The 27166-nt window shown below is 49.6% G+C and overlaps 3 protein-coding genes across 5 annotated transcripts in view; 2 read left to right on the top strand and 1 right to left on the bottom strand.

Moving 5' to 3' along the window:
- The first annotated feature begins 2573 nt into the window (after positions 1 to 2573).
- Positions 2574 to 13488, top strand: LOC121439682 (nuclear receptor-binding protein). 2 transcript variants are annotated; one of them, XM_041640256.1, is made up of 19 exons: positions 2574 to 2703; positions 5469 to 5706; positions 5864 to 5986; positions 6154 to 6255; positions 6619 to 6708; positions 7013 to 7053; positions 7408 to 7502; positions 7959 to 7982; positions 8924 to 9007; positions 9487 to 9545; positions 9682 to 9780; positions 11472 to 11604; positions 11820 to 11925; positions 12026 to 12076; positions 12164 to 12299; positions 12482 to 12535; positions 12621 to 12684; positions 12812 to 12867; positions 12944 to 13488. In XM_041640256.1, exons 2-19 carry the CDS (start codon positions 5497 to 5499, stop codon positions 13046 to 13048), a joined length of 1632 nt encoding a protein of 543 aa, XP_041496190.1. In that variant the 5' UTR covers positions 2574 to 2703; positions 5469 to 5496; the 3' UTR covers positions 13049 to 13488. The 2 variants fall into 2 exon arrangements, with proteins under 2 accessions (XP_041496190.1, XP_041496191.1); XM_041640257.1 differs by lacking the exon at positions 7959 to 7982.
- A 117-nt stretch (positions 13489 to 13605) lies between these two features.
- On the top strand, positions 13606 to 15164 carry LOC121439683 (keratinocyte-associated protein 3). Of its 2 annotated transcripts, none has more exons than XM_041640259.1 (7): positions 13606 to 13746; positions 13857 to 14041; positions 14126 to 14185; positions 14307 to 14513; positions 14612 to 14746; positions 14844 to 14956; positions 15058 to 15164. In XM_041640259.1, exons 1-6 carry the CDS (start codon positions 13719 to 13721, stop codon positions 14949 to 14951), a joined length of 723 nt encoding a protein of 240 aa, XP_041496193.1. In that variant the 5' UTR covers positions 13606 to 13718; the 3' UTR covers positions 14952 to 14956; positions 15058 to 15164. The 2 variants fall into 2 exon arrangements, with proteins under 2 accessions (XP_041496193.1, XP_041496192.1); XM_041640258.1 differs by having other exon boundaries at positions 15055 to 15164.
- Positions 15165 to 15247: 83 nt separating this feature from the next.
- Positions 15248 to 27166, bottom strand: part of LOC121439765 (intraflagellar transport protein 172 homolog) — a 35192-nt gene continuing 23273 nt past the window's right edge. Inside the window, exons 24-48 of the mRNA XM_041640385.1 lie at positions 26947 to 27067; positions 26626 to 26770; positions 25878 to 25967; positions 25300 to 25397; positions 25054 to 25189; positions 24643 to 24759; positions 24205 to 24347; positions 22925 to 23018; positions 22741 to 22805; positions 22189 to 22369; positions 21896 to 22005; positions 21668 to 21797; positions 19205 to 19303; positions 18918 to 19027; positions 18744 to 18807; positions 18476 to 18562; positions 18128 to 18244; positions 17497 to 17607; positions 17222 to 17341; positions 16605 to 16700; positions 16359 to 16418; positions 16176 to 16274; positions 15799 to 15952; positions 15553 to 15644; positions 15248 to 15383 (exon numbers count right to left, since the gene is read on the bottom strand). Of these exons, the coding sequence (XP_041496319.1) occupies positions 15294 to 15383; positions 15553 to 15644; positions 15799 to 15952; positions 16176 to 16274; positions 16359 to 16418; positions 16605 to 16700; positions 17222 to 17341; positions 17497 to 17607; positions 18128 to 18244; positions 18476 to 18562; positions 18744 to 18807; positions 18918 to 19027; positions 19205 to 19303; positions 21668 to 21797; positions 21896 to 22005; positions 22189 to 22369; positions 22741 to 22805; positions 22925 to 23018; positions 24205 to 24347; positions 24643 to 24759; positions 25054 to 25189; positions 25300 to 25397; positions 25878 to 25967; positions 26626 to 26770; positions 26947 to 27067 (2729 nt within the window). The 3' untranslated portion in view covers positions 15248 to 15293. The remainder of the gene's footprint in view (positions 15384 to 15552; positions 15645 to 15798; positions 15953 to 16175; positions 16275 to 16358; positions 16419 to 16604; positions 16701 to 17221; positions 17342 to 17496; positions 17608 to 18127; positions 18245 to 18475; positions 18563 to 18743; positions 18808 to 18917; positions 19028 to 19204; positions 19304 to 21667; positions 21798 to 21895; positions 22006 to 22188; positions 22370 to 22740; positions 22806 to 22924; positions 23019 to 24204; positions 24348 to 24642; positions 24760 to 25053; positions 25190 to 25299; positions 25398 to 25877; positions 25968 to 26625; positions 26771 to 26946; positions 27068 to 27166) is intronic.

Raw genomic sequence — 27166 nt, 5'->3', positions numbered from 1 at the left:
GCATAGGCTTTGCACCTTTGGGAAACTCTCCTACACAATTCACATATGTTAAACAGATGGTGCTGAAGACAAAAGGCAGATTGGGGCTATGTGCCACTCAGGAGCTCGCAGTAGCTATATCTGAATTCTCTCATTATAACCCCATTAAGACTGGTGACCAGCAACATGCTTACTGGAACATGTACACACATGCAGTGAATAAAACCTAAAACCAAACAATAGTGTCTGGTTCATAGAAGTTACTATGTAGATATTATGCTGAAACATTTTGAGATGTCTTTTAGTGGGTTTTATGCAAATATTTAGTTATTTGTTTATTATTATATTAATGAGATAGGGTTTCTCTGTGTATGCATAACTGTCCTGGAACTCATAGAAATCCACCTTCCTCTGCCTCCAGAATGCTGGAATTAAAGGCATGTACACCCCTCGCCCCTGCAACTGCTTTTTAGTGGCTCTTTAACAAAGATTTATTTATTTGGTTATTATTATATTACTGAGACAGGGTTTCCCTATGTAGCCCCGGCTGTTCTAGAACTAGCTCTGCAAACCAGGCTGACCTTGAACTCACAGAGATCCGCCTGCCTCTTCCTCCCAAGTGCTGGGATTAAAGGCGGGCAGTTGAGCATTTTAAGTATGAATGAGAGAATGATCGACAATGAGGTTGCCAAAGGACCCCGCATGTATATTTGAAAGAGCTAGTTGAAATGCAAAGGTTGATAGCGCTGACAGAAAATATTGGGGAACTACAGCAGCATGAACGGATATTTAATGAGTGCTTGCCACGGTTCAGGAGTTCCAATTGCCTTGGTGCCGCAGGAGAGAAGGCTAATCCGAAGAGGATGAGTATCCTTCCCCTTGAGACTAAAATACACTTTGAAATTGTGTGCTCTACATTTTAGGTCCATGCATCTTTAATCCAAAAGGTTTGCTAATACACATTGGATTCTATTTTGTTTTATTTTGAGAGAGGGTCTCACTATCGCCCTGACTGACTTTGAACTCATGACATTAGCCTACTGAATGGTGCGATTACAGGTTTGCACCACTAAGCTGGGTGAAAAAAAAAAAAAAAGCTTGGTTTTTGAGACAGGGTCTCATTATGTAGCCGTGTTTGTCCTCAAACTCACAGAGATTCACCTCGACTGGGTGGAGGGTGGACAGAGAGACAGGAGACAACGCTGGCAAGCCGTCCGCCTGAGCTCCGCATTTAGTTATTCGTGTCCTCCCCCTCCCCCTGTCCCCTCTCCCCCCAGACAGGGTTTCTCAGTGAAGCCCTAGCTATCCTGGAGGATCTCTGCTTCTGCCTCGGGAGGTGTGCACCACCACACAACCACCCGTAGAAAATATAGTTTTTTTGTTTGTCTGTTATTGTTTTGAGACAAGGTTTCTCTGTGTAACATCTCTGGCTGTCTTGGAAGTCATTTTGTAGAACTCACAGAGATCCACCTGCCTCTGCTTCCCAAGTGTTGGGAGCAAAGGGGTGTGCCACCTCTACCCAGAGGAAATTTAGTTTTTAAAATAAGTCGTTTAAACTGAAGCGATGAGAAAATAAGTTTCGACAGCATTTCCTTCTGAACCCGTGAAGTAGGATTAATTAGTCCGTTTAAGGCTGGGAAATTGGTGATGATGACATTCTCAGGTCAGCTGATTCATCCTGGTCCCCTGATAAAACATATACAATGGCAGAATGAATTTCCACCACTTAGATTCTGCCTTTAGTCTTCCAAGATGAACGGCTTATGTGGAGTCTATTGTACTTTCTTTCTTTTTTTTTAATTAATTTTTTTTATTGAGAAAAGAAAAAAAAAGTATCCCCCTCCTCCCAATTCCCTCCCCCTCCTCCCACCCTTCTCCCCCTCCCCCCAAACTCCTCTCCCCCTCCCTCTCCAGTCCAAAGAGCAGTCAGGGTTCCCTGCTATTGTACTTTCTTGACACTGAATGGCAGCCAATCTAAATTCTTTCCAAAGACTTTCTCAAGGACAGTTTTGATGAATCTTCTCACTTCGGTTTCTTCATTGGGCTTAAATTTGGGTAACTTTTTTTTTTTTTGTTTCATTTTCGCATTCGTCAACTATCAATGGATAATTTCAGTGAGTTCGCCCTTAACGAGGGTCACGTCAGGTGTGTTTGGGCATAGTGTGATGCAAACCAAAAACTATTAATTTTCATGTTAAGCGACTAAAAACAGCAGCAACAAAAAGCTTTCTGAAAAACGGGTGTCGGGAGCCCTGTCTCCTTCCCAAAAGGGGACTATGGGCGGGCTCGTCCCTTGGAGTGAAGCTGCGCCTCTCGTTCCTTTTGTCTTTTCGGAGGATTAGGACTGTCATGGCGCTTTCGAGAAGAGGGAGAAGGCCTCGCTTTCGTCCAGCAGAATTACTTGGGGCACCTCGACTGGGTGGAGGGTAGACAGAGAGACAGGAGACAACGCAGGCAAGCGGTCGGCCGGAGCCCCCCAAGGGGAGGAGACCCGGCAGGAGGCTGCCCTGAGAGCGCCCGTCTGCGGGAACCGCCCCCCGCCGCCCTGTCCAATGGAAACCTGGCGGCGCTGCGGCACCGCCCATCTGTTGGTCCGGACGCCGCGAGGGCGGGGCCCGCAGTTCGGTTGCGCTGCGGAGCGCAGCTGTGAGGGAGTCGCTGCGATCCGAGGCCCCGGAACCCGAGCTGGAGCTGAAGCGCAGGCTGCGGGCGCCGAGTCGGGAGGTGAGCGCCGGAGAAGGAGGCCCTGGAGGGAGGGGCTCGCGGAAGGGCGGCGGGATCGCCCCGAGCCGCGGGTCGGCGGGACGCGGCCGGCGGCTGCTGTCGGGCGGCCCTGCTCCCCCGGGAGTCGGGCCCTACCCGGCCCGGCCCGTCGCAGCTGAGGGGCCACCCTGGCCGCAGGGCGCCGCCCGCCCTCCTAGTGTCTCCGGCGTGGCCGCGGCGGCCCGGAATTCTGCGGGCGCGGGTCGGGGGGCCCCGGCGTTCTCTTGGAACTCTGGCCGCGAGAGGCGGGGCCGGCGGCGCGGGCGGGGGCGGGGCGGGGGCCCGGGCCGGAGGGCCTGCGGAAGGAAGCGCGGCGTCCGGGCCCGGCCTGCTCGCGGGGCGGCGCGCCGAGCGCGGGGGCGTGGCCTGCGGCCTGACGGCGCGGCGGGGCCGGCCTTTGATGAGGTGGCGGTGGTGCTTGGCCGCCTGTCTGCTGGGGCGCCCGACGCCCTTCCTTCCCGATGCTGGCCTGGCGACCTGTTGGAGTGTTGAGATGCTGAGGGTCTCGCGCCCCCGAGCTTGCTTCCTTTCTGACTGTGCGGCTCTGCTGGCCTCAGAGGCTTTTTTGGGTTTACTCAGAGCGGCCTGTGGCTGCGAGCTATGTGGGGTGACGCGCAGTGGGCTCTCAACTAGCCGTGGAAGCCCGGAGAACAACTTTGCTAGATAACAGACAATACTCTGGAGTGAATGCCCAGTGCGCCCTCAGGGGAGCTAGAGGCTGCGGGGAGATCGCCCTCGCCGATGTAAATGAGCCTTCCCACGTGTGGTCCCCAAACCTGCCAGCAGCCCCGAGGCCGAACCCCCGTGTTGCAGAAGTTTCGCATCCTTGGCGGGAGTGCTTGGGCGCTTTAGGTTCGGCTCTCATTTTCCCCACTGGGGCGTGACTGGGGAGGGAAGACACAAGCATGTACCTTCCGGGACATTTGTCTCTAACTGATGACAGTCTTCTCTTCCTGTGACCTGTGAAGTGGCTGTGTCCTCGGTCCAGTAGTTTTAGATTTCCTTGGTACAGCTTCCTGTATTGACGTTCTACTCTTACCGTCTGTTGTAATCGCGCTAGAAATGTAACTGAGCAGCTCAGATTTTAGGCACATCGAGTGAACGGAGCTGCTCTAGGAGCTGATTGAAACATATTTTCTTAGCCTAGCTCATCTTTTCTGTTAGATTACTAAGACATTCGCATACATAGCTTTCTTGGCAGACTGAGGAATATTTCTCGGGTAGACAAGGATTTTCTTAGAAATTAAGTTGGGGAACTATCCTACCAGATATTTTTTCCTGTAGCGCTGTGTTGCTCTTGGAATTTACTAGGACGCTGTGTCGCTCTCGATTCTGGTCAAACAGTGTGGACTGGGGAGAGGTGTGCAGAAAGGGGCATCAGAGAGAAGTGTGTAGTTGGCTTGGTGTTGATTGCAGCTTTCTGGTGTTCTGAACGGACTTTGGAGTGCAACTTTCCTTTCAGGGTATCACCTTCTTACTAGACAGTACTCCCTGAGCCTAAGCACACACAGGTTGCAGGTCCTTTACAGCCTTTGTTTGCTGGGTGATCCTATTATTTTTTTCATAGGTTAATGAAAAACTTAGGCTTTCCTTCAAGCAGCTCTTCCCCTGCAGAAATGCTGCAGTTTAACACCTTGCCTATGGAGGCTGTAGCTTGAATAATCTGTACCTGAAGGCAGTCACCAGTGTCAGATGCAGTGCTTCAGAGAATGGGCAAGTCAGAGCCTCTGAGCAATGTGAATGCAAGGGGAGCAGGAAGCTAGGGTCTTTGTTTTTTCTTTTCAGTTTGTTATCATTAAGTTCAGCATTTCATTTATTTTAATTCACTGATGTATCTCAAGCACCTGCCTGGTGTGTGACCTACAGTAACCTACAAATGTGACTAAACATTTCAGTGAGCAAATGAAAAGCAATGCTGTTAAACAGTACCCATTTGCCAGTCACACATCTTAAGGAAGGTGAGGCCAGTAGGGATGGAAGTCACTCCTGCCAGTCACCTGGCCCAACAGCAGCTGTCTGTGTGGGAGGGATGGATAGATAATGTCACTGTTGGTTCTAGCAGGATAAGTCAGTTGGGTATTTCAGCAAGCTGGCTAAGGATGAGATAGGCACATTGGGCTGTTTCAGTGGATCATTTTGGAGTCTAGAGTCATCTGTTCTGAGTAATGCCTGTATACCCTCATTTTTGAGCACAGTGAAAATTGAGGCCCATGGCGAGTCAATGGGAAATATATCAGTTGCAGCACTATTTTCTGAGAAGAAATGGGGAACCCAATTTTATTGTGTATTTGGGTTTGCCCAAAGTGGGTTATGCTGTCATTAGCCTTGTGTTTGGCACTTTGGGGTGATCTCCAGCTAAGGTAACTAACGCCTCTTCCAGAAGGAGGAGAGCCATTCACACTGCAGTATTTGGGTATGAGTAATTCTGACTTTAGATTTAAAGGACATAAAGGATATATATATGTTTTTGAACTGAAGATGCGGTTAAAACTATTAAAGTTTTTTTTTTTTTTTTTTTTTTTTTGGTTTTTCGAGACAGGGTTTCTCTGTAGCTTTGGAGCCTGTCCCAGAACTAGCTCTTGTAGACCAGGCTGGCCTCAAACTCCCAGAGATCCGCCTGCCTCTGCCTCCTGGGATTAAAGGCATGCGCCACCAGCACCCAGCTAAAAACTATTAAAGTTTTATAGATCTGTTTTTGACCTCTGTCTTCTCCTGTCTTTGCCCAGCCGCTGCAGGTTGAGTGTTCATTCCAGCATGTCGGAAGGGGAGTCCCAAACAGTAGTCAGCAGTGGCTCAGACCCAAAGGTAGAATCCTCCTCTTCAGCTCCTGGCCTGACTTCAGTGTCACCTCCTGTGACCTCTACCACCTCAGCTGCTTCTCCTGAGGAGGAAGAAGAAAGTGAAGATGAGTCTGAGATCTTGGAAGAGTCACCCTGTGGACGCTGGCAGAAGAGGAGGGAAGAGGTAAGGTGATGGCAGTGGAGTTGTAAACAGTGAGAACTGGAGTAGTTGTCCAGGGAGCAGACTGGACTTGAGTAGGGTGGGGTTGGAAGATGGTCATATGCAATACTAAAAAGGTGGGTTTGTGAGGTGACTTAATTCCACTTGAACTGCTTCTCAGGTGAATCAGCGTAATGTTCCAGGTATTGACAGTGCATACCTGGCTATGGATACAGAGGAAGGTGTGGAGGTTGTGTGGAATGAGGTACAGTTCTCTGAACGCAAGAACTACAAACTGCAGGAGGTAGGTGATGAGGCCTAGGGGCATTAGAACCAGTATTTAAACAGCTATTGTTGGGAAAGTACTGTAGGAAAGCCTTCATGGTTAGATCATCTAAGGGGAGGGGTCGTGGTGGCTTTCGTATTATTACAGCAATTTGTGAACTGCTGTTCCTGTCTCCCTTGCTCCAGGAAAAGGTCCGTGCAGTGTTTGATAATCTGATTCAGTTGGAACATCTTAACATTGTTAAGTTTCACAAGTATTGGGCTGACGTTAAAGAGAACAAGGCCAGGGTAAGATTTTTTTTTGCCTAGTATTTCCTGAATTCTTTGCCCGAGAGCAGCTGTATTCACTGTCCATCTTACACTCAGAGGTTAAAACAAGGTAATTTTGAGACAAGAACTGAAGTCTTCAGCTGTGGAAGGGAGAACAGAGCTTCATCTCCTTACTGAAGCATTTCCCAGCTAGTGGTGGGAAGGAATGAGTGAACGTTCACTTGCTTCTCTGTTTTCATTGTGCTGTTAAGCCTAAGAAAGTGATCCTAAAAGAAAGGGAAGTTGAACAAACACAGTTTAATATGTATCTGGTATAAATGTCACCAGGTGAGAGATAATGTTTAGATTAAAGCTTTAATAGGAAGTGTTCCACTTTCTTAGGTGATTTTCATCACAGAATACATGTCGTCTGGAAGCCTTAAGCAGTTTCTGAAGAAGACCAAAAAGAACCACAAGACTATGAATGAAAAGGTACGGAGGGAGGCTAGCTATAGTTTTAGGCTGGTTTAGGGATTTAAAAAGATGGTGGTGATTATGAAGCCAATTAATGAGGGATGACAAGGACTAGTGTGAAGGCTGAGAGAGGAAAGTATCACTGGGTGTGTGGTGCATACCTTTGGTTAAGGAGTTGGAGGCCAGTGTGCTCTGCATAGTTTGAGGACAGCCAGGGCGATACAGTGAGACCCTGGAGAAAGAGGGTGGGTGGTGGAGAGGGGAGAAGGAAGAGGGAGAGAGAGGATATTACTGCGGATCCTTGGACCAAACTCTTTTCCAGGCTTGGAAACGCTGGTGCACACAGATCCTCTCTGCCCTAAGGTAAGTAATACGTGGTTGGTTTTCCCCCCAGTGTCTCCTGATTTATTTCCTTAAACAGATTGCAAGGCACTACTCTGCTTTTCTATTCTGCCTCTCCCCAATTTCTTTGAGTCATGTGCTGACAAGATTAGTCCCCCTTATGGGGTCCTCCTCGTGTCCTAACCACTACAGTGACCCTGCCTCATTCTCCTTGTGCTTTTCCTATTTAAGTCACTTGGCACAATAGAGATTCAGAGTACAGGGATTGTCATTTTGGTGGCCAGGAGGAGACCTGGCCCTTGCTCCTCTTAACCCTTGGGTTCCCCCTGCCCTTAATTTCCTAGTGGCCCCTCTAACAGCCCAGTGCCCCCACAGCTACCTGCACTCCTGTGACCCTCCCATCATCCATGGGAACCTGACCTGTGACACCATCTTCATCCAGCACAACGGACTCATCAAGATTGGCTCTGGTGAGGGGAGGGAGAGATTCTGGGCAGGGGAGCCTCGGGAATTTGGGAACCCTGGGGGTAAGGTAAAAGGCGTGGGGAGAATAGTGAATTTTGAGGTGTGGGCTGTTGATAAGAGACAGACTTTTTGTAGAGGTAATTCATAGGGAGAGACCAATTAGTGGAAATGGGGTAGGGTGTACAATCTTGTACTTCTTGGAGAGAAACTTGGACTAATAATACAGAGAAATAGGAGGCTGGGAAAGGGCAAGAGATGGATATGAGGCCAAACCCTACCAAAGAGATTCCAGACTGTGCCTGCTGTGAGTGCTTTCATTTGCTGTGTATTTGTGTGCAGTGACATTTCCGTGTGCTGTGTTTGTGTGTTGTTACCATTTGTCTGGGGCTTGGCTGCTCCATCGCTCACAACTTTTCTCTGTTTTCCTCCCTCCCGCTTACGGGCTGCTCTGTTCCCAACAGTCTTTCATAGGATTTTTGCTAATGGTGAGAGCTCCCTCTGCCCCACTTGGGGCTCTGTTTGTGCTCCCTTTGCTCCCTCTGCGGCTGCCCAGTGCATGCAGTCGTGGGAGCAAGGCCTGTTCCCTGCTTCCCGTGTCTAATTATGCCTGCTAAGCTTTTGCCCCGCCAGCCTCCACCTGCTTGTCCCTTTATAACCTGCTTGTTTCCTGTGGATTCTGCCTGGCTGGACACTTCCTTTTAGTCATATTCCCTCATCATCCGGCTGGCTCCCTAAATCATACTGTGCGCCTAGATTCTCTGTGACTTGTAGTCATTGTTACCATCAGAGTGAGTCCAGCATGGGCCTGGCCCTGGTACCTCGTTCAGTCCTGTGGTAGGTGATTTTGAGGAATAAAAGTCTAAAGTTTTGGTGGATTAAAAGTGAAACTGATTTCAGGGTATTGGTTCGCTGAGTTTCAGTTAACACAGATGGGTAAGGAAGAGGCTAGCTCCTTGGTTGTATGTTAATGCTGCTTTGTCTTTCTTACCCAGATTCATGAGGTCTTTAGTTGTCCCATAGTTGGAAGGGCTGCCTGTGTTTTTATATTAATTGCAGGGCAGATGAGTCAAATAAACCTAGCATTTTTATGGCCTATGGATTTGGTAGATCTGTGACTTTGGAAAGAGGAGCAGGTCACAAATGAAAGCTTTTCCTTTGCTGTGCTACTTGAAGAGCCTGAAGCCCCAGTGTCTGTCTGTAGAGTGTGTAGACTCTGTTGTTTCTGAGTTAGGAACCTTAGGCTGCAGAAAGGGTAGATAAGTGATGTTCATATGTAATCTCTAGCTCAAGATTGGGAGACTGGTAGGTTTGTGTCCACTGAGTATTAGAAAACACACTTCAGGAGAAACATGGCTTTTGCAGCCTCTCTCTAGAGTAAGATCATGCTTTGGTGGTGGTCAGATTGTGGGTGTTTCCCTACTCGTAGTGGCTCCTGATACTATCAACAACCATGTGAAGACTTGCCGGGAAGAGCAGAAGAACCTACATTTCTTTGCACCAGAGTATGGAGGTGAGTAGTTTTGCCTTTCTGCTGTGTTCTCAGACCCTGTTTTTTGTTTGTTTGTTTTTTTTTTTAAATTACGGTCCCTCAGACAGATTGTGCCACTCTACCTACACCCTCCCTGATAGAGCGACCTCAGATCTTGGTTTATATTTCATAACCTGAGATACAGGGATAATAGAACCACAACTTCATCTTTCTGTACTTACATACATTTTAAAAGTGTACTTGCATACACTTTTTCAAAGAGGTATTTATTTATTATGAATATAGTGTTCTGCCTGCATGTATTCCTGCAGGCCAGAAGAGGGCACCAGATCTCATTACAGATGATTGTGAGCCACCATGTGGTTGCTGGGAAGTGAACTGAGGACATCTGGAAGAACAGCCTGTGCTCTTAACCTCTGAGCCATCTCTCCAGCCCCACCCACTTGGCCACTTCTTATCCAATCAATTCTCTTTCTTACTAAGATATTTGTTTTCTTTAGAAGTCACTAATGTGACAACAGCTGTGGATATCTACTCCTTTGGCATGTGTGCACTGGAGGTGAGGAGACCCGAGGGAAGGGAAAAGAGAAAGTGTGGAATTCGAACAGAGACAGGGAAATGCTGGGAGTGACTGTGGGAGCACTGGGTGTGTTCCTCAGATCTCAGCTTTCCCCTCGGGTTCCTCCTCAATGCAGATGGCAGTGCTGGAGATTCAGGGCAATGGAGAGTCCTCATATGTGCCACAGGAAGCCATAAGCAGTGCCATCCAGCTACTAGAAGACCCACTACAGAGGGTAAGAGTCGTTGGGATCAATCTCCATCCTTAAGTGACTTTCAAATGCTCTCAAGTTTATTTTACTTCTTGGGAATATGCTCCAAGAGAAAAGGAATACAGTCAAAATAGAAAACACTAAACACAATTTTCCTGTGAAGGGGTTCAGATAGGTAATATTGAGGTTAAAAATAATTTCTTAGTTAAGTATGTCTACATACAGATGAGCTGATTTTGATGGTTACCTAAGTCAGTTGCTACACAGTCTTACACAATAATCTTGACATTCCAAAGTAAATTTAAATATCAAACCAGTCATTTTGGATTTTATATTTAATGAGCTAAGATTTAAAAGATGAAAGAGGTGGGTGGTGGTGGCGCACGCCTTTAATTCCAGCACTTGAGAGGCAGAGGCAGGTCGATCTCTGTGAGTTCGAGCCTGGCCTGGTCTACAAGAGCTAGTTCCAGGACAGGCTCTAAGGATACAGAGAAATCTTGTCTTAAAAACAAAACAAAACAACAACAAAAACAAAAAAATAAAGGATGAAAGAATTATGAATCAGTAGGTAGATTAACTATAGTGAGACAGGATAGTCTGAACAAGAACAATTAGGTCAGGCATGGAGGCAAACATCTATAATCCCAACATTGGGAGGTGGAGGTAGAAAGATCAGGGGTTCAAGGTCAACCCTCCTCTACATAGAGCATTCAAAGCCAACCTGGGCTACCTTAGACCCTGTCTCAAAAACAAAACAACGGGGGGGGGGGGGGGGGGACACGTGCACATTCATAATCCCAGCACTCGGGATGCAGAGGCAGGCCTGGGAACAAAGGGAATTTCGGGATAACCAGAACTACACACAGAGAAACCCTGCCTCCAAAACCCAAAACAAAGCCAACCAAACAAACAAAAAGCAAGGAAGGAACGTTAACAGTTAACTAGGGACAGTAATGGGGAGCAAGAAAGAAGTAGAGGTCTAGTCGAAGAGTTAATAGAATGGAGGCAGGGTCTGGTTCACATTAGGATGGGTTGTTGGATAAAAGATCACAGGATGTGACCTTGTTCACCTTTAAAACTGAAAATAAGAAAGTATGATGCCATAGGATTTCATCAAACGCAGAAAAGGAGGTGGAGTGGTTAGAGAAAGCATGGAAATACAGTGAATTCAGAAATTTAGTGGATAAGGGAAGTGTGGTAATAAATAGTCTTGGAAAACAGAGAATATGGTGAATACTGAACAATACTTCGCTAAGTTTGAGAAGGGAAAAACTAAATTTGGCAAAGATCCAAAAAAGTTGACCATGAATGAACTACTAAAACACATACACAAATACTAAGTCTCAACATTTAAAAAAAGGTATTGTGGTTGTACAGTGGAAAAGAAATAACCAAAGCCAGCATGGTGGCTCTTGCCTGTAATCCTAGCACTTCAAAGGCTGAGCAGGAGAATCATGAGTTCAAAGGCAGCCTGGACTACATAGCGAGTTCTAGGCTAGTTTAAGCCACCTAAAGAGACCCTGTCTCAGAAAATGAAGTCTAAAAAGAAAAACCAGGAAGATAGTGAATGATAATTTTATACATTACATATGTATTTAAAGCCCTTTCAAGAGATGGGTCAGTGTTTCCCCAACAAGTGTTGCCTTCAAGCATGTATATTTACAGGCTGTGAGAGGCTTGCTAGATGCCTGCTTTAGTCCCTTGTTCTCTTATAGGAGTTTATTCAAAAGTGCCTGCAGTCTGAGCCTGCTCGAAGACCAACAGCCAGAGAACTTCTGTTCCACCCAGCACTGTTTGAAGTGCCCTCACTCAAACTCCTTGCTGCTCACTGTATTGTGGGACATCAACGTGAGTTTCCTGAACCCTGCTAGAAATTGGTAGTGGGACTGAATCCATGCTAAATGAAGATTGCTAGGATTTTCTTACAATTTGGGGTTTCTCCCATCACTGGCATGGCATCTGTATTCTGTTACCAAAGGGATTCTTTACCCCTGTCCCTCCCTCTAAGCCTCCTGTGAACCAATTCTATCTTTACATAATGTTCTACCCATTATATCCACCAGATATGATCCCAGAGAATGCTCTAGAGGAGATCACCAAAAACATGGATACCAGTGCTGTACTGGCGGAAATCCCTGCTGGGCCAGGACGAGAACCAGTTCAGACTTTGTGAGTACCCAGCTGAGAGGGTCTGGAAGGGATGATTGATCCCTACCACTCTGAGGTTCTGTAAAATGTTCATTCTCGTGCTTTTTCCTCCTTCTTCCAGGTACTCTCAGTCACCTGCCCTGGAATTAGACAAATTTCTTGAAGATGTCAGGTGAGAAGGTGGGCTTCTGTGAGGAAGCAGGGGCAGGTGTCCTGCGGCTTTCAGAGAGTCCATGTGACTTATGTCATCTCCCACCAGGAATGGGATCTACCCTCTGACAGCCTTTGGGCTACCTCGGCCTCAGCAGCCACAGCAGGAGGAGGTGACGTCGCCTGTTGTGCCCCCTTCTGTCAAGACTCCAACTCCTGAGCCAGCTGAGGTGGAGACACGCAAGGTGGGGACTCTGGTGTGACCGGTCTTTGGCTATGGGGGCGGACATCTCAGCTACGGTGCTGTCCTGTATGGAGTGCGTTTCTGCCCCTGGCCACCTGGTTCTTCTGTGGGGCGTAAAGGCTTCCAGGTGTCGGTGGGTTTAGTGACTGGTCTCTAGTGGCCATCTTTTCTGTCCTGTTCCAGGTGGTGCTGATGCAGTGCAACATCGAATCAGTGGAGGAGGGAGTCAAACACCATGTAAGCTCAGGGCCGGGCTGCACAGGGCTGCACAGGGCTGCCCTGGATGGAGAAGAGCAGCCTCATTGTCTGTCCTTTTCTCTAGCTAACACTTCTGCTGAAGCTGGAGGACAAGCTGAACCGGCACCTGAGCTGTGACCTGATGCCAAGTGAGAGTCTCCTTTGTTTTGGAGGAGGATGCTTTGAGGGGCATGTCAGGGACGGGGAAAGTGACAGTTTCTGAAACAGCTAAAGGGCTCCCAGACTGGACTCATTCACCCCCTATCTTTCTGTCAGATGAGAACATCCCGGACTTGGCAGCTGAGCTGGTGCAGCTGGGCTTCATTAGTGAGGTAAGGTTCCTGCCCTCTGTGCCCTGGCTGCCTCCCCACCGTCTCTCAGCCTTGTCTCACTGAGCTTCTTCTCCAGGCTGATCAGAGCCGCCTGACTTCTCTGCTCGAGGAGACCCTCAACAAGTTCAATTTTGCCAGGAACAGCACCCTCAACTCAGCCGCTGTCACCGTCTCCTCATAGAGCTCACTTGAGCCAGGCCCCTATCTGAGTGTGGCTGTCCCTGGACATGCTGCAGTCCTCCTGCCCCTTCTCCCCAGTCAGTATTACCCTGTGAAGCCCCGTCTCCCCTTATTATTCAGGAGGGCTTTAGGGGCTCCCTGGTTGAGCATCATCCTGCCCCTACCCCTCTCTTCCTCCCCTCTGCACTTTGTTTACTTGTTTTGCACAGACGTGGGCCTGGGCCTTCTCAGCAGCCACCTTCTAGCTGGAGCTAGTAGCTGACCTGCTGGCTCCTGCCCTGCCTGTGTGGACAGGAGGCCCACGGGCACTGGGGGAGCAGAGTTCTACAATCCCGCTGGGGCGGATGGGCGGGAGAGAAAGGTGGTGCTGCAGGGGTGGCCCCGGGGGCCATTCGAATCGCCTCAGTTGCTGCTGTAATAAAAGTCTACTTTTTGCTAAAAGCGTGGCTTGGTGTTTTGCGGCTCATTGGGTGGCACAGCTGCCCAGGTGGGGGCGGGGCGGAACCAGGTGGGGCGGCCCCTTGGAGGCTGGGCCTCAGGCCGGGGGCGGGGCGGGCCCAGGTGGAGTTGCCTTGTGGCGGCGCGGAAGCTCCGGGGTTCTGCTCGGCGGCGGGGCGAGGCCCAGGTCCAGATAGGGCGGACCGGTGGTGGCGGGGGCAGAGCGACCCACGATGAGGTGCTGCCGCCTCTGCGTCTTCGGTAAGTTGCCTGGCTCTCCTCACCTGTAGTTTCTCGGCGTCCCACGCGCCGCGGCTGGCCCTGTGGCCCCTCCCTGCACGGCTGATGGCGCCCTTCCCCCTACTTTTCAGACGCCGCCCGGGGGCCCAGGCGGCTGATGCGCGTGGGCCTCGCTCTGATCCTGGTGGGCCACGTGAACCTTCTGGTGGGCGCTGTGCTGCATGGTACTGTCCTGCGGCACGTGGCCAACCCCCGTGGCGCGGTCACACCGGAATACACCACGGCCAATGTCATCTCGGTGGGCTCGGGGCTGCTGGTGAGCGTGGCTGGCGGATGGATGGGCAAGCGGGGTGGGCTGGGTGCCGAGAGACAGTGAGCCTTAGTCTTGTTGCTTCCGCAGAGCGTTTCCGTGGGACTTGTGGCCCTCTTGGCATCCAGGAACCTTCTTCGTCCACGACTGGTGAGAGGGGTGGAGGTGTCTCAGCTCAAACTTCTGGGCAGGAGCCTCAAATAGAAACTCAGGTTTCTAAATCACGGGGAAACCTAACTAGACTGTCCACCCGGTCTTCTACCCCACTTAGCACTGGGCCCTGCTGACGCTGGCCTTAGTGAATCTGCTTGTGTCCGCTGCCTGCTCCATGGGCCTCCTTCTTGCTGTGTCGCTCACTGTTGCCAATGGTGGCCGCCGCCTTATTGCTGACTGCCATCCAGGACTGCTGGATCCCTCCATACCACTGGACCAGGGGCCTGGACACACTGACTGCCCCTTTGATCCCACAAGAATTTATGTGAGCTGATTCTTAGTGTTCTCTGGGCCTCACCTTTGCCCCTTGTGCTGCTCCTCCCCCTTCCAAGGCCTAGTCCTCTTTGTTACTTCTGGTTTTAGGATACAGCCTTGGCTCTCTGGATCCCCTCTCTGTTCATGTCTGCAGGCGAGGCTGCTCTTTCTGGTTACTGTTGTGTAGCTGCACTCACCCTGCGGGGAATTGGGCCCTGCAGGAAGGAAGGGCTGCAGGAGCAGGTATGGAAGAGAAACAGGAAGGGTTCATTCCACACCCTGGTTGTATTGAAAGGTGTGTCTCTTAAGGCCCAGTTACTGAACCCACCCTCCCCTGCAGCTGGAGGAACTGACCGACCTTGAACCTTCTGAGTGTAAAAGGCCGGAAAACGTGCAGCTACTCCACCACCACCAGGATTTCCAGACTAAACAGAAAACCTGGGTTTAGGACAGGTAAAAGGCCCCGGGTGGGATGCATTCTTGGGACTGGGACCAGTTTTTTTATTTTGCTATATTGCTTGCTTTCTGATGCGGGTCGGCTCTTTCTTTAGCAGGCAACTGCTCTTCTGAGGCGTAATCCACAGGTGTTTTCTACTACGCAAGGGGCCCTGACCAGAGGGTGATATAAATAATTGTAATAAAAGGACTAGTTTTTGTTTTCTGCCTGATTGCAATTACTTTTAGAGCCCAGCGCACTGCACTGGGTGGAGAGATGTTGATCAAAGAATGTAGCAGTCTCGACTACTTACAGAGCTTTAATGAGGGAAGAGCTAAACGCTCAGCAGTACAGTCACTGAAAAGAAAAGCTGGTGCTGGGGAGCCCCCCACACCACTGGCTGATGAATTTGAGTACATCCTGGCACACTGGGCTGTGGGAGGTCTGTGAGCAAAGGGGAAAACATGAGAGGGACTCCTTGGAGCCTCTGGGTGTCCTGAGGATCAGGCACAGAGTCTGGACCTGCCTTTCGGGCAATCCTACTCGGAGTGCCTCCCACCCCAACCCCACCCCATTCCTAGCTCTGCCCTTTACGACTGACTCTCTCTCTCACCTTGATGGCCATAAGAAACTTGTTCCAGTTGTCTTTGTTAGCAGCCTTCCCTGGTCGCTTAAATTCAATTTTGTTCCTCAGAATGGGGTAACCTGTGGTGGAAGACGAGATGATGGGATTGGCAAGAGACTGGGAAGGATGCCTGGGAGTCGAGTGGGATGGGTAATCCTATCTCTGAAATGAATTTTGATGCTTTTCCCTACTTTCTACTTGCCACGGGATATGGGGTAACGTGGGGTTCCATACCTGTAATGAGGCAGGGCAGGGCTCGAACCCCAGTGCTCGCTGCTACCAGGGAAGCCTCATAGACACCGCGCTCATCCCGGGGCAGAACCTGCTCCAGCCTCTGATCCATCGAGACTGTGAGCACCCAGTCTCGAACCTCTTCTCTCTGGGCCTCCTGGGAAGGAGAGGTAGCATTAGCTTCACCTGGGGCTGGGAGGCTTGGGGGGTGAGGACAGGGCCTTGCTGAGCCCTTAGCGCCCGTACTTCGGCTTTTAGCTATAAGTAGTCCACCTTGGAACTGCCTCTGCTTCCCCTGAGTAACAGGGTTGATGTCACCGAAAAATGGCATCCCAAAGCCTTCTACCCTTCTCGGTGCCGACCCACTGGTGACACCTTACCGGTACATGCTGCTTGGCCGGGAGTGGCACCTCAAAGGGGATGTCTGTGTCCTGGAAATCTGAATGGTCAAGAGCGTCCAGAGTCCCTTCCTCAATTGCCTGTGGCAGAGCAGTCAACCATGAGATGGGCACAGCTGGTGACAGGCAAAGGCCCTAATCTCTAGGCACAGTTTCCCTACTTACGTCAGTCAGATCCAAAAATCGGTTGAGGAAAATGAAAGCCATGTTTTCCCAGCCAACTTCCTATCACAAAAAAAGGTGCAGATGGGTGTGAGGTTGGATCTACTTCTCTGGGGTCAGGGAGAATGCTCCAGAAGAGGCAGGCTGTGTCATCCTCCACATCAGCCCCTTACGCAGCTGTGCCCAAGGCAGTCTCCATCTCTTCCGAGTTTCTTCAGCCCCACCCTTCTTTCCCTTGCCCCAGCTCACCTTGGCAGCAGTACCTGCTTCATAAAAGGCCTTGTCTGCAGGTAACAGCTGGGTGTGGCGCAGGAGTGAGACGGAGAGCCTGGCAGCTACGGTTTCCTGTGAATTAAAGGCAAAGTTTATGATCCGGGCCCTGTGGTGATTGAGCTATCAGACCAATGAGTCTGTAACTAAGCCAGCCATGGAGCTAGACAACCAGCAAGCCGTTCTGAACCCTCTAGATCTCAGGCTGTTCCGGTCTTAGTTCTTTTCATCAGCATTACGTGACCAGCTCAGGTTATGTATAGGGCTTTTTCTACTTTCGAGAATTTGACCACGTACATGAAATGTATGCACAGTTATAACTAAAATAAGCCAAACTGTGTGTACTTGTAGGAGGTACATAAAACTAACACGCTATCTGAACGTTTGAACATAATGAGGCTGGTAGAGCTGTGGGCACAGCCCTCCGGCCAGACAGTCTGGGAAGAACCCATCTCAGCAAGTGTTGGAGTGACTAGAAGAGAAGCACAGAGGGAAATGTGCTCCAAGACCCAGACTTGGATGTGTTTGGCTCCCGAGGTCTGAAGGAGCATCCTTGTGACCGAGTGCTCTGTGCTGAATCTCTGGCTGCACCTTACCAGCTGTTTGATGCTCTGGGCCGCAGAGCGTGTTGCATAGTAATGAGCGATCAGCAGCATCATCTCAAACTCCTCGTGGGCTGCCGAGTTTGCTTCGCTGGACTTCACCAGATTTTCACACTAGAGAAGGGGGTCAGGGGGAGAGCATAGCTAGGCTCGGGTCAGAAGAGGGCCAAGGAGGATTGTAGAGTGGCCACTGCTGGCCATTTGCACTGAGAAGGTAAAGGAGACTAGAACAGAAGGAACTTTTTATGTCATTGTTGATCCTTGCTTACCAAGTTAAAGAGGACATCCCGAAGATCAGCCCAGCTATGGTAGGCCTCCGCATTGTTGGTCCCAGGAGAGCTAACCATGTCAGTGAAGATCCTTTTGTAGATGTTGAAGTTCTAGGGGTTGAGGGGAAGGGGACCTGAGTGAGGGAGCTGTGTGTGTAGGAGCTAAGAGACTGGTGAAGGAAGAAGAGGCCTAAGGAAAAACTGAGTTTGGCAGGAGGACCAGGATTTCAAGGTTATCCTAGGCTTCATCGTTCCAGGCTAGCCTTGCCTACAAGAGTTCCTGACTCAGAAAAGAGACAAAACTCACAACAAAAAACCCTATCATATTAGCTGGTGTTCAGTGAGTGTGGGCGATTAATGATGTGAAGGCTTACAGTCTAGAAATTCTTGATTCTTCATAGGAGAACTGTCAGTTCTAGAGGAAGTCAGTAAGGACCCTTGAAGGCTATCCACGATTGCTCTTGGACAGACAGGTCGGGTATGTTCACTAAGAACATGGACAGCTGCCTGGGTGTTTTTTCAAAGGGTAAATGCTCCAGAGGGTCTGTTTCAGCTCAGGATTCTCTGAGACAGATGAAGGGATGGTTCTAGAGGATGAAGAAGGAAACATTCATCTCAAGAAGGCTGGTACCTGTGGGTTAGCAGGGGCTCCGTGCTGCACATAGAGAGCCAGAGCCTGGGCATAGCCACCCTCTCGGATCAGATGAGTTGCATACAGAGCCACGTACTTGTGCAGAATCTTGTAGTTCTGTTTGGGAGTGGAGGAACAGCACGGAAGAGGCTGGGTCAGCAAGAACAGGCAGTGACAAGACAGCACGGGTTTGTTTAGGAGGTACAGGGCACTTGAGGATTCTGATCTCAGAATCAGAGGACGGAAGACTGCTCTCTGGTGCTCAGTAGGGGCCGCTGCAGATTGGGCATTGGAGTTAAGGGGTGGGAATCAGGAAGAGGCGGGTGGGAATGGGAGGGCCAGCGGTACCTGCTTCGTAGCTGTTTCAATGCACTTGTCCCACTGACCCTGCTCCACGTACAGGTCCAAGGCAGCTACTACGTCCACACCCACCAGCTGTGGAGCAGTAAAGACAGATGTGCTGAGAGGAGAAGGGAGGATCTCTAGTACCTCTTCATGAATTTGACTTTTACTCTTGTTCTGGTGGTGTTGGGGAACCCAGGCCTTTCACATGGGACACCTAGTTAGCCCCTCTGGCCTCTTCCTGCTTTCTCCCTCCTAACACTGAGAGCTTTACCGAATCCACTTTGCCCTGGTTCTTCAGGAACTCCTTATAGTGCTGGTCCACATAGTCTTCATACCTGGGAAGATACACAGAGATTGCTAACTCTGGTCATGCAGCACCACACCCTCACCATGAGAAATTTCCCTCAGTGTTTACAAAAGGAACTAAGAATCTCCTGGCAATTACCGCGGGTCTAACTCTTTGGCTATGCGTTTGGCCTTGTTCCATTCTTCACCCTCAATGAAAGCATCGATCGCTTCTTTGACGAGGTCCAGGTTCAGATAGAGTTCTGCAGCCTGCACAGGGAAATCTGAGTGGAAGCTATCTTTCCATCTGACTCAGTGCCTCCCCTTGGTGAACTCTCTCCCCACAAAACTGGCGCACTTGCCAAAGGGCCCACCCCTACATCTGGATCACATGTCACCCACCATCCCATGTACATGAGGGTCTGTCGGTCCTAGCACCCTACTTACCGCACTGTGCTTTCCAATTCCAATCAGCTGGGGACCTACAGCCCGAACTACTTCCAGGCTGCGCTGGGGAGGCAGAAACTTGATGGACAGTTCCGCTGCCTGAGTGGTTGAACAGAAGATAGAAATGGGGAGAAGAAAGAGTCTACTAGGGTTATTGGCCTTTGTGTTTTCCTCCTCCAGCTTCCAATGTTCTTGTGATCCTTCCTCATCTTCCACCCTCCCAGGCTAAGCCTGGCCCACAGGTCTTCTGTGTGACCCCAGAGAATCTATCAAGTTCCTCTTGGCTCGCTGCAACTCTGCACACTTCATCGGTCGTATGAGCTCACTGAATTTTGTCACAGATGGAATCTTGATAGCATAGTATAGAGAAAACCGAAATGAGAATTGTAGGGAACCTGGTAACTATTTGTGAGTCTCAGATTATCCATGCTCACTGGAGTTTGAAAACAGAACAAAAAAAGAATGGCAAATACCAATAATATCAAGTTCAATGGATATTATATTAAAATGCCAATATTTTAAAATTTTGCTCATTCTTTTAAAAGATTTATTATGTGTACAGTGTTTCTATACTGCATATATGCTTGCAGGCCAGAAGAGGGCACCAGAGCGCATTACAGATGGTTGTGAACCATCATATGGTTGCTAGGAATTGAACTCAGGACTTCTGGAGGAGTAGCCAGTGCTCTTAACCTCTGAGCCATCTCTCCAGCCCCAATTTTGCTCATTTTTATGTGCATGGGCATTTTGCATGCATTTTTCCCCTGTGTCTGGTGCCATGGAGACTAGAAGAGGGCATTGGATTCTCTGGAACTAGAGTTTCAGATGGTTGTGAGCTGCCATGTGGGTGATGGGGACATAACCTGAGTCCTCTGGAAGAAGGGCAACTGCTCTAAGCCACTGAGCCATCTCTCCAGTCAACATTTAAATGTTCAATTAGGGGTATTGCAATTCTTTTTAATTCTCTTTTTGTTAACCTTATTCAAGAACAGGTATGAAAAAACTCCAATAATATTGTAGCGTGCATAGCGTTTCCAGCAGATAGTGCTGGTGTGGATGATTTGACGGCTATTTAACTGTTTCCTCTGAGATGCTGACATCCTCACTGATTTTAATTTCCATTTGACATGATTTGGCTATTATCTAGACCAATTCCCCTGTCCTTTCCCTTTCCTTTCTTGCTCTGACAAACCCTGTAAGCAAGGCTTAAAGCATGCATTCTCCCCTAGAGAAGAGGCACCCTGTGACCAACCTGAAGGACAGCTCTGCACAGACTTTAGTGAACGGTGTAAAAGGTTTAGGCTGCTTAAGTGCTTGATTAAAGTCTGCTCAAACCTCACAGCCAAACATCAACCCCTTTACTTCCTGTTCCACCTTATAGGGCCTATTCAGTGACCCCAGAACTTAAGGACATCTGGCACGGGCATCAACATAACAGTATTATTTAGAGAGCCAGGAACCCCCTTAGTCCCTCAGGACTCCCAATCCCACCCTAAACCCATTTAAACTATGCATGCATGTCTAATTGCAAAGATAACAGGGTTGGCTTATCAGTTAGTTTTGCGTGATGACTACACAGTATGTAGGCATCGTTCAAACAGAACTTTGGGTGTTTTTGTAGGATGCACTTGGATGAGGTTAACATTTAAATTGTAAAGCAGATTGGCCTTCCTAATATAGATGGGTTTCATCCAATCAGCTGAAAGCTTGAATTGAACAAAAGGCTTATTTTACCCGAGTAAAGGAAAACTCTTCCTGCCCAAATGTTGTCTGAACTGGGACACTGGCTTTTTCCTGCTCGCTCTCTGGAACTGAAATGCTGACTCTTCTTGGGTCTCCAGCCTGCCAGCCTTCAGACAGGAACTACAGCACTTTCTCTCCTGGCCTGCCTGCTCGCCAGGCTCCATGCAGACCTTTGGACTTGCCCACTCTGATAACTGCGTGAGTCAGTTTCTTATCTCAGACATATGCACACATGTATCAGTTTTGTTTCTCTAACCAATAGTTTGTCTTCAGCTTGGTGAAGAGTACTGGGCTGGCTCAGTCTGCTGAAGGGGAGCTATCAGGTGGGGGTGCTGGAGGAGCAGCCATGCTTTCGTACTGGCCTCAACTATGCCCCAGGGTCTGGAGTTGTCCTTTCCGCTCCCATTCAAGTCCTTCCTTCCTCAGAGAACCTTCTGGACTACGCCAGCCCACACAAAGCTCATGTGTCTTGAACTCCACTTCATACACCTCAGTCTTTGCTCAGATCTGGTAGTAATTAAGTCTCCTAACTTCTGGCTGGGGTGTTGTCTTACATCCCTTCTAGTCTTCGGCTGTGGGGCTCTAGTACACATAGCAGGTACCCAGGAGAGATCTGTTACTTGAAATAAAGGCACAGGAGGAACAAGATGAACGTTTGTGCAGGAAGCTTACTGGGAATGGACCTGTGGGAACCAGAGCCAGAACAGTCCGGAGCCTCACCTTCATCCAGCACTTCTCCGTCAGGCCACTGCTCCCTGAGTCTCGAACTTTGAGGTAGCAGTCCACCGCACGGCTATACTCTCCAGCCTGTTCCCACTGTCGTGCTTGCTCTACAAGTCCCTCCACACCTCTGGGGGATGAAAATATTTAATGCTCACGATTGGGCAGGGGCAGTGTGGTTCAGCCCACCTGGTCCTGACAACACTGCCAGGACGCATGACTTCTCACCTTCCCCCCTTCTTGGTGGCTTCTCGCTCATACTCTTCCTGCAGGGCCTCTAGCTGGCCAGGCACGTAGTCCTTGCAGATCCGCAGAGCGTCGCTCCAGAGCCCAGCCTCCTGCTCAGATTTGCAGGTATCAGAAGAGCTTCCTCTGGCCGGGTTCTTGACTTCTTAGCCTTTCTCTTCCCTTTTCTTGCCTATCCTTTCTCTTTCCTGCCCTCTTCAGCACCAGGAATCAGTGTAGATCTGTGACCTCTCACTATCTCATCCTCCTTTTGTGGCCCAAATATAATGACTCACCTTATAATAATTGAGAGCCAGGCCTGGTCTCTGGGCCCGAAGCAGCAACCCTTCTGCCTTCTGAAAGTCCTTCTCCTCCAAGGCCCCACGGGCCTGACCTACTAGTACCTCAGCAACACTGTCAGGATCATGGGCCTCAGCCACACGCTGAGCTGCCTCCCAATCCTGGTTGTGGACAAACCTGCCCAAAATGGGGGACACGGAAGACGTTGAGTACAGGACTGAAGCCTCAGTAAGTGGAAGACAGACAGCTGTACAACTGAGGGGCTATTAGTTTCATTTGTGCGAGCTTTGAAAGTAAAGATGACCATGAAAGATACTGGGACAGTATCTTTATTCTATTCCAGAGCAGGACCAAACAGCGGGGGGCTGGGGAGATGGCGTAGTGGGTAAAGGTACTTGCCACAAAACCCATGACCTGAGTTCAAATCCTGGAACCCACATGGTAGAAGGAGAAAGCCAACTCCTGCAAGTTACCCTCTGATGCTACACATGTGCTATGCCTTCATTTCCAAACCCATAAGTGAACAGAAACGATGTGGGGACACTCACATGAGGACTGCCTCTTTGGGTTTACCAGCTCTGATGAATTCTGCTTCAGCCTCTTCAAATTTGCCCTAGACAGAAAGATAGTCACATATGATGAGAAGGAGCCTGGCATCACAGTCAATTAGAAGACAGGACTGAACTGGTCACAGAGGTTAGGGGTATAGGGGGAACTAAATTACATTCATACCTCATCCTCCAAGTACATGGCATATCTGAGATGAATTTCTGGGGTTTTGTGCTTGAGGGCTAGCCGAGAGAGTTCAAAGGCAAATTCAAAGGAGCTGAAATGGAAGGTGTAGAGTTTGTATGTAATACTTACAGAAGCAAGAGGAAATAGAGAAAAGACAACCACTGGGGAAGGAAGGGCAGCTCCACCCCTTCTCCTGACTACTATGGAGTCCGAGCCTGTGACTCTGCTCCCAGGCTTCGTGACATTTGTTAAGAAATACAGACACTTGCATGGATCAACTGTGTGTGCTGCAGTAGTTAACCCCCTCCCACGTTCACACAGGCAAGTCTAATTACAAACAGTGGCTCACAAGCAGACAAAAGACATCACAGTAGGAGGGAGATTAGCTGGGGGCCAGCAGAAATGAGAGGATAAGACAGGGTAATTGCAGGGGGGGGGGCGGCAGTATGACCACAATGCATTGTATATATTTATGAAACTGTCTAAGATAAAAGAGAAAAATATACATTTTTTCATTTAACAAAAGTATACTTTGATGACCCAGAAATGTTACTGATTAATATGGTTCTAACTTTTCGTGCTGTTCCTGCCCCACCTGTCTCTCTAGAACCACTGATAAAACACCTCCCTTCCAAAGATCTCTCTCTGCTATGTTCTCTTTCTCTCATTCTCTCTCTCTCTTGATACAGGATTTCACTATGTAACCTTGGTTGCCTGGCCTGAGACTCACTCACTGTGTAGACCATGCCAGCCTTGAACTAACAGAGATCTACTTGTGCCAGACAGTGGTGGCGCACGCCTTTAGTCCCAGCACTCAGGAGGCAGAGGCAGGTGGATCTCTGAGTTCAAGGCCAGCCTGGCCTACAAAGTGAGTTCCAGGACAGCTAGGACTGTTACATAGAGAAACCCTGTCTCAAAAAAACAAAAACAAAACAAAAAAACAAAAACACCACCAACAAACCCCCCCAAAACTATGCATTATTATAATGCCTGGCCAATGTCTCACTCTTTAGTTTATTTTGTTGAAGCATGGTATCATATAGTCTAGGATGGCCTCAGACTTACTATGTAGCTAAAGCTGGCCTTGAACCTCTGATCCTTCTGCCTCCACCTGCAAGTGGCAGGATTATACACTGGCACCACTATGCCTAGTCACATGTTTTTACTTCTGCTTCAGCTTTTGGAATTACTTTTCAGTTGCATGTCAGTTTTCCTTATGTGTGGGCTGCTCTGAGTGGGAAGGAGCCGAAGGAGAGGAGACTGCACCCGAGACCCACCAGTTGTCAGCAGCGTGGTCAATGGCAGCCTCTAGAAGCCCCAGCTTGTTAAGCAGTCTAACTGCAGCCTCTCCTCCCAGACTCTTCGCCCACAGATAGGCCACGTGTTTGTGGGCGTTGGCTCCTCCATGGGCTTTGGCCACCTGTGAAGCAAAGTTGCTAGAGCATTGCCCACTGCAGAGTTGCCCCTTGTCGTCTCTGGCCTCCTGCCCCAGCTGTGATGAGCACTGAAGAGGGCCAGCTTCCAGGTCTCTAATGTAGGGTCACAGTGTTTAGGGACAGAGGGTGGACTTCAGGAAAGCCTAAGCCCTTAAAATTATAAGTAAATGCTATATAGACGGGTAAGGCTGTACTTCAGACAGAAATACTCAGGTCTTTGTGACATTAGTTAAAATTCGTCATGTAAGAACAGGAAAGAGGGATGCACGAACTCCTCACCCGGTAGGCCTCCTCCCAGAGCCCACTGGACCGGTACATGTTCACAGTTGCCTTCCATTCCTGGGCCTCAAGGTAGTGATACTCAGCCTCCTGGAGTCGGCCTTCTGCCTCCAGCTCCTGTGGGGTAGTGCATCATGATGGAAGGGGTGATGGATACTGGCTGGTCCAGCTCCTGTGGGGTAGTGCATCATGATGGAAGGGGTGATGGATACTGGCTGGTCCAGCTCCTGTGGGGTAGTGCATCATGATGGAAGGGGTGATGGATACTGGCTGGTCCAGCTCCTGTGGGGTAGTGCATCATGATGGAAGGGGTGATGGATACTGGCTGGTCCAGCTCCTGTGGGTAGTGCATCATGATGGAAGGGAGATGGATACTGGCTGGGAGGCATGGGCAGGGGTAGAAAGGCTCACCTTGCCCAGGTGAAGGTGTGTGTCACTGAGTAGATCTGGGTGGTGCTTCCCTACCAGGCGGATCATATCGTCATACAACTTGTGCTTTTTGAACATGGTGATGGCAAGATCAGGCTCCTCCACTGTCACATACAGCCTGAAGACAGGGGATGCACCTGGAGCCTCCTACAGCTAGATCCCCGCTGCTACTGCTTCAGGGAGGAGGGAGGCCTCAAGTCCTCAGACCCAGCCCTTCCCTACACTCACCTTTCAGCCTCTCGGTACTTGCCCTGCTTCTCCATTTCCTGGGCCTGGGTGATGTACAGCACGGACACATCCTCTGGCCGCATACATTTCATTGCCAGCTATGAACATGGAACCCAGAGGTTCAGGTGCCAGGCCACATGGAAACTTAGCTGCTCTTGAACTCTGAGTCCGCCCAACAATCACTGGCATTTGTTATTGCCACTCTCAGTTCAGGCAGTGTCGTGTCCACCAGGAGCCCATGAAGAGCTCCGTTCTGCTGAGGCCTGAGAGACTGATATGTAGCACACGCTGCATTACCACGCCTCTGCTTACTCTACTGAGGTCTGCAATGTAGGGGAAGATGAGAGCGCTGTCAAGGGACCAGGGGCTTTGGAATGGTAGTTCAGAATGCCTGGTTCCCAGGTCCACTAGCTGAAATGCGGGCTAAGGGACAGGATCCACACTGTCAGGGCTGTATTTTAGTACGTTCTTAGCTTTCAGGGAACTAGTAAAGGAGAAGTATTGGAGACCAAGGAGTGAGGCAGCATGGTGGCCACTAACACAGAGTTCTTTCCTCATGGACACTGCTCATTCATTACCTTATGGGCTTGCTCCCAGCGGCCAGCCTGGGTGTACATGTCTATAGCATCTTTGGTCCGGTCTCCTTTGGTGTAGAGCTCCTCAGCAATCTAAAATTGCAAAGATATCAACAGGGGTGGTAGAGAGCCTGGCACAACACTTTGTAGTGATACTGCAGAAAAGATGAGTACAAGAAAATGTGTCTCTAGATAAAAGCAGGGTGTGTGTGTGGTGCACATATGTGTGGTGTATGCACATGTGTTAGGCACACACAAACACAGGAACAAGAGCACAGAGTGTTAATTCTATTGCCCTCTGCCTTGTTTCTTTGAGGCAGATTGGTCTCTGAAGCTGGAGCATATACTTTTTAGCTAGGCTGGTGGCCAGCAAGCCCCACTAGGGATCCTCTTGTCTTCACCCCCACAGCTCTGGGGCTACAGGCATGTGCGAGAGCAATGGTGCTCCCAGTTGCACACAAGTGTTCTCAACTGCTGAGCCGCCTATTCAGGCGGAACTTAAAGGGCCTCACATTTCTGCAACAGGGCGATCTACACTAGCTATGCTAGAGTTATTCATAGAGAATCACTGGAGCTGGCACAGGAAAGAGCTAGAGATCACATCTGTGCCATGCTGGGATGACGGTAGGGACGTGATGGCTGCACTCCAACAGGAAAGTTTGGTGAGCTGCCCCATATCTTGTTCTAGGGGACGTCCTTACCACCCTGCACTGCACTGCTTTAGAGCTGCAGAAACGGGACTCCTCCTCACCTCATACTCCTGCAGAGACGCATAGTGCTGGGCCACACGAGGATAGTATTTAGACGCAGTGTTTCGGTCCTGGAGATCTAATATATAAATTGCCTTCTTCCACTGGCGGGCACCCAGAGCAGCCTCAATTGCTTTAATGGAGCACCTGGCATAGTCAGGAAATACATTAAATATGTATGAGAGAGGGGGATGAAAGGAATAAAGAGACCCCAAGCACATTCTAACCTACATTTCAAGATCTCTTCCTTTAGGCGGTGCCGTCCTCCTTCTCTCACAGTTTCTCACGTCATGCCCAGATCCCTGTGCCCTGTGCCGCCATACCTGGCTTCAATGTAGTGGTTGATGGCCGCATCCAGCTGCTTCTGCTGCACCAGGTAGTCCCCCCAGGCCTCCTCCAGCCTCACAACCTCCACTGGGAAAGCCAGTCGTGCCAGCTCAACCGCTACCAGGGACAGAAGAGGCACTTGGCTCAGAATCCCAGGGATGGGACCGAGGAAAACAGGACAGGGAGATGAAGTATGGACGGATGGGTGAGAAGTGG

Source organism: Microtus oregoni, unplaced genomic scaffold (assembly GCF_018167655.1).
Source record: "Microtus oregoni isolate MIOR12 unplaced genomic scaffold, Mior012 000062F_ref0000492, whole genome shotgun sequence".
NCBI classification, from domain to species: Eukaryota; Metazoa; Chordata; class Mammalia; order Rodentia; family Cricetidae; genus Microtus; species Microtus oregoni.
Note: the sequence above shows the minus strand (reverse complement) of the source record. Positions and strands in the feature narration are given on the sequence as shown.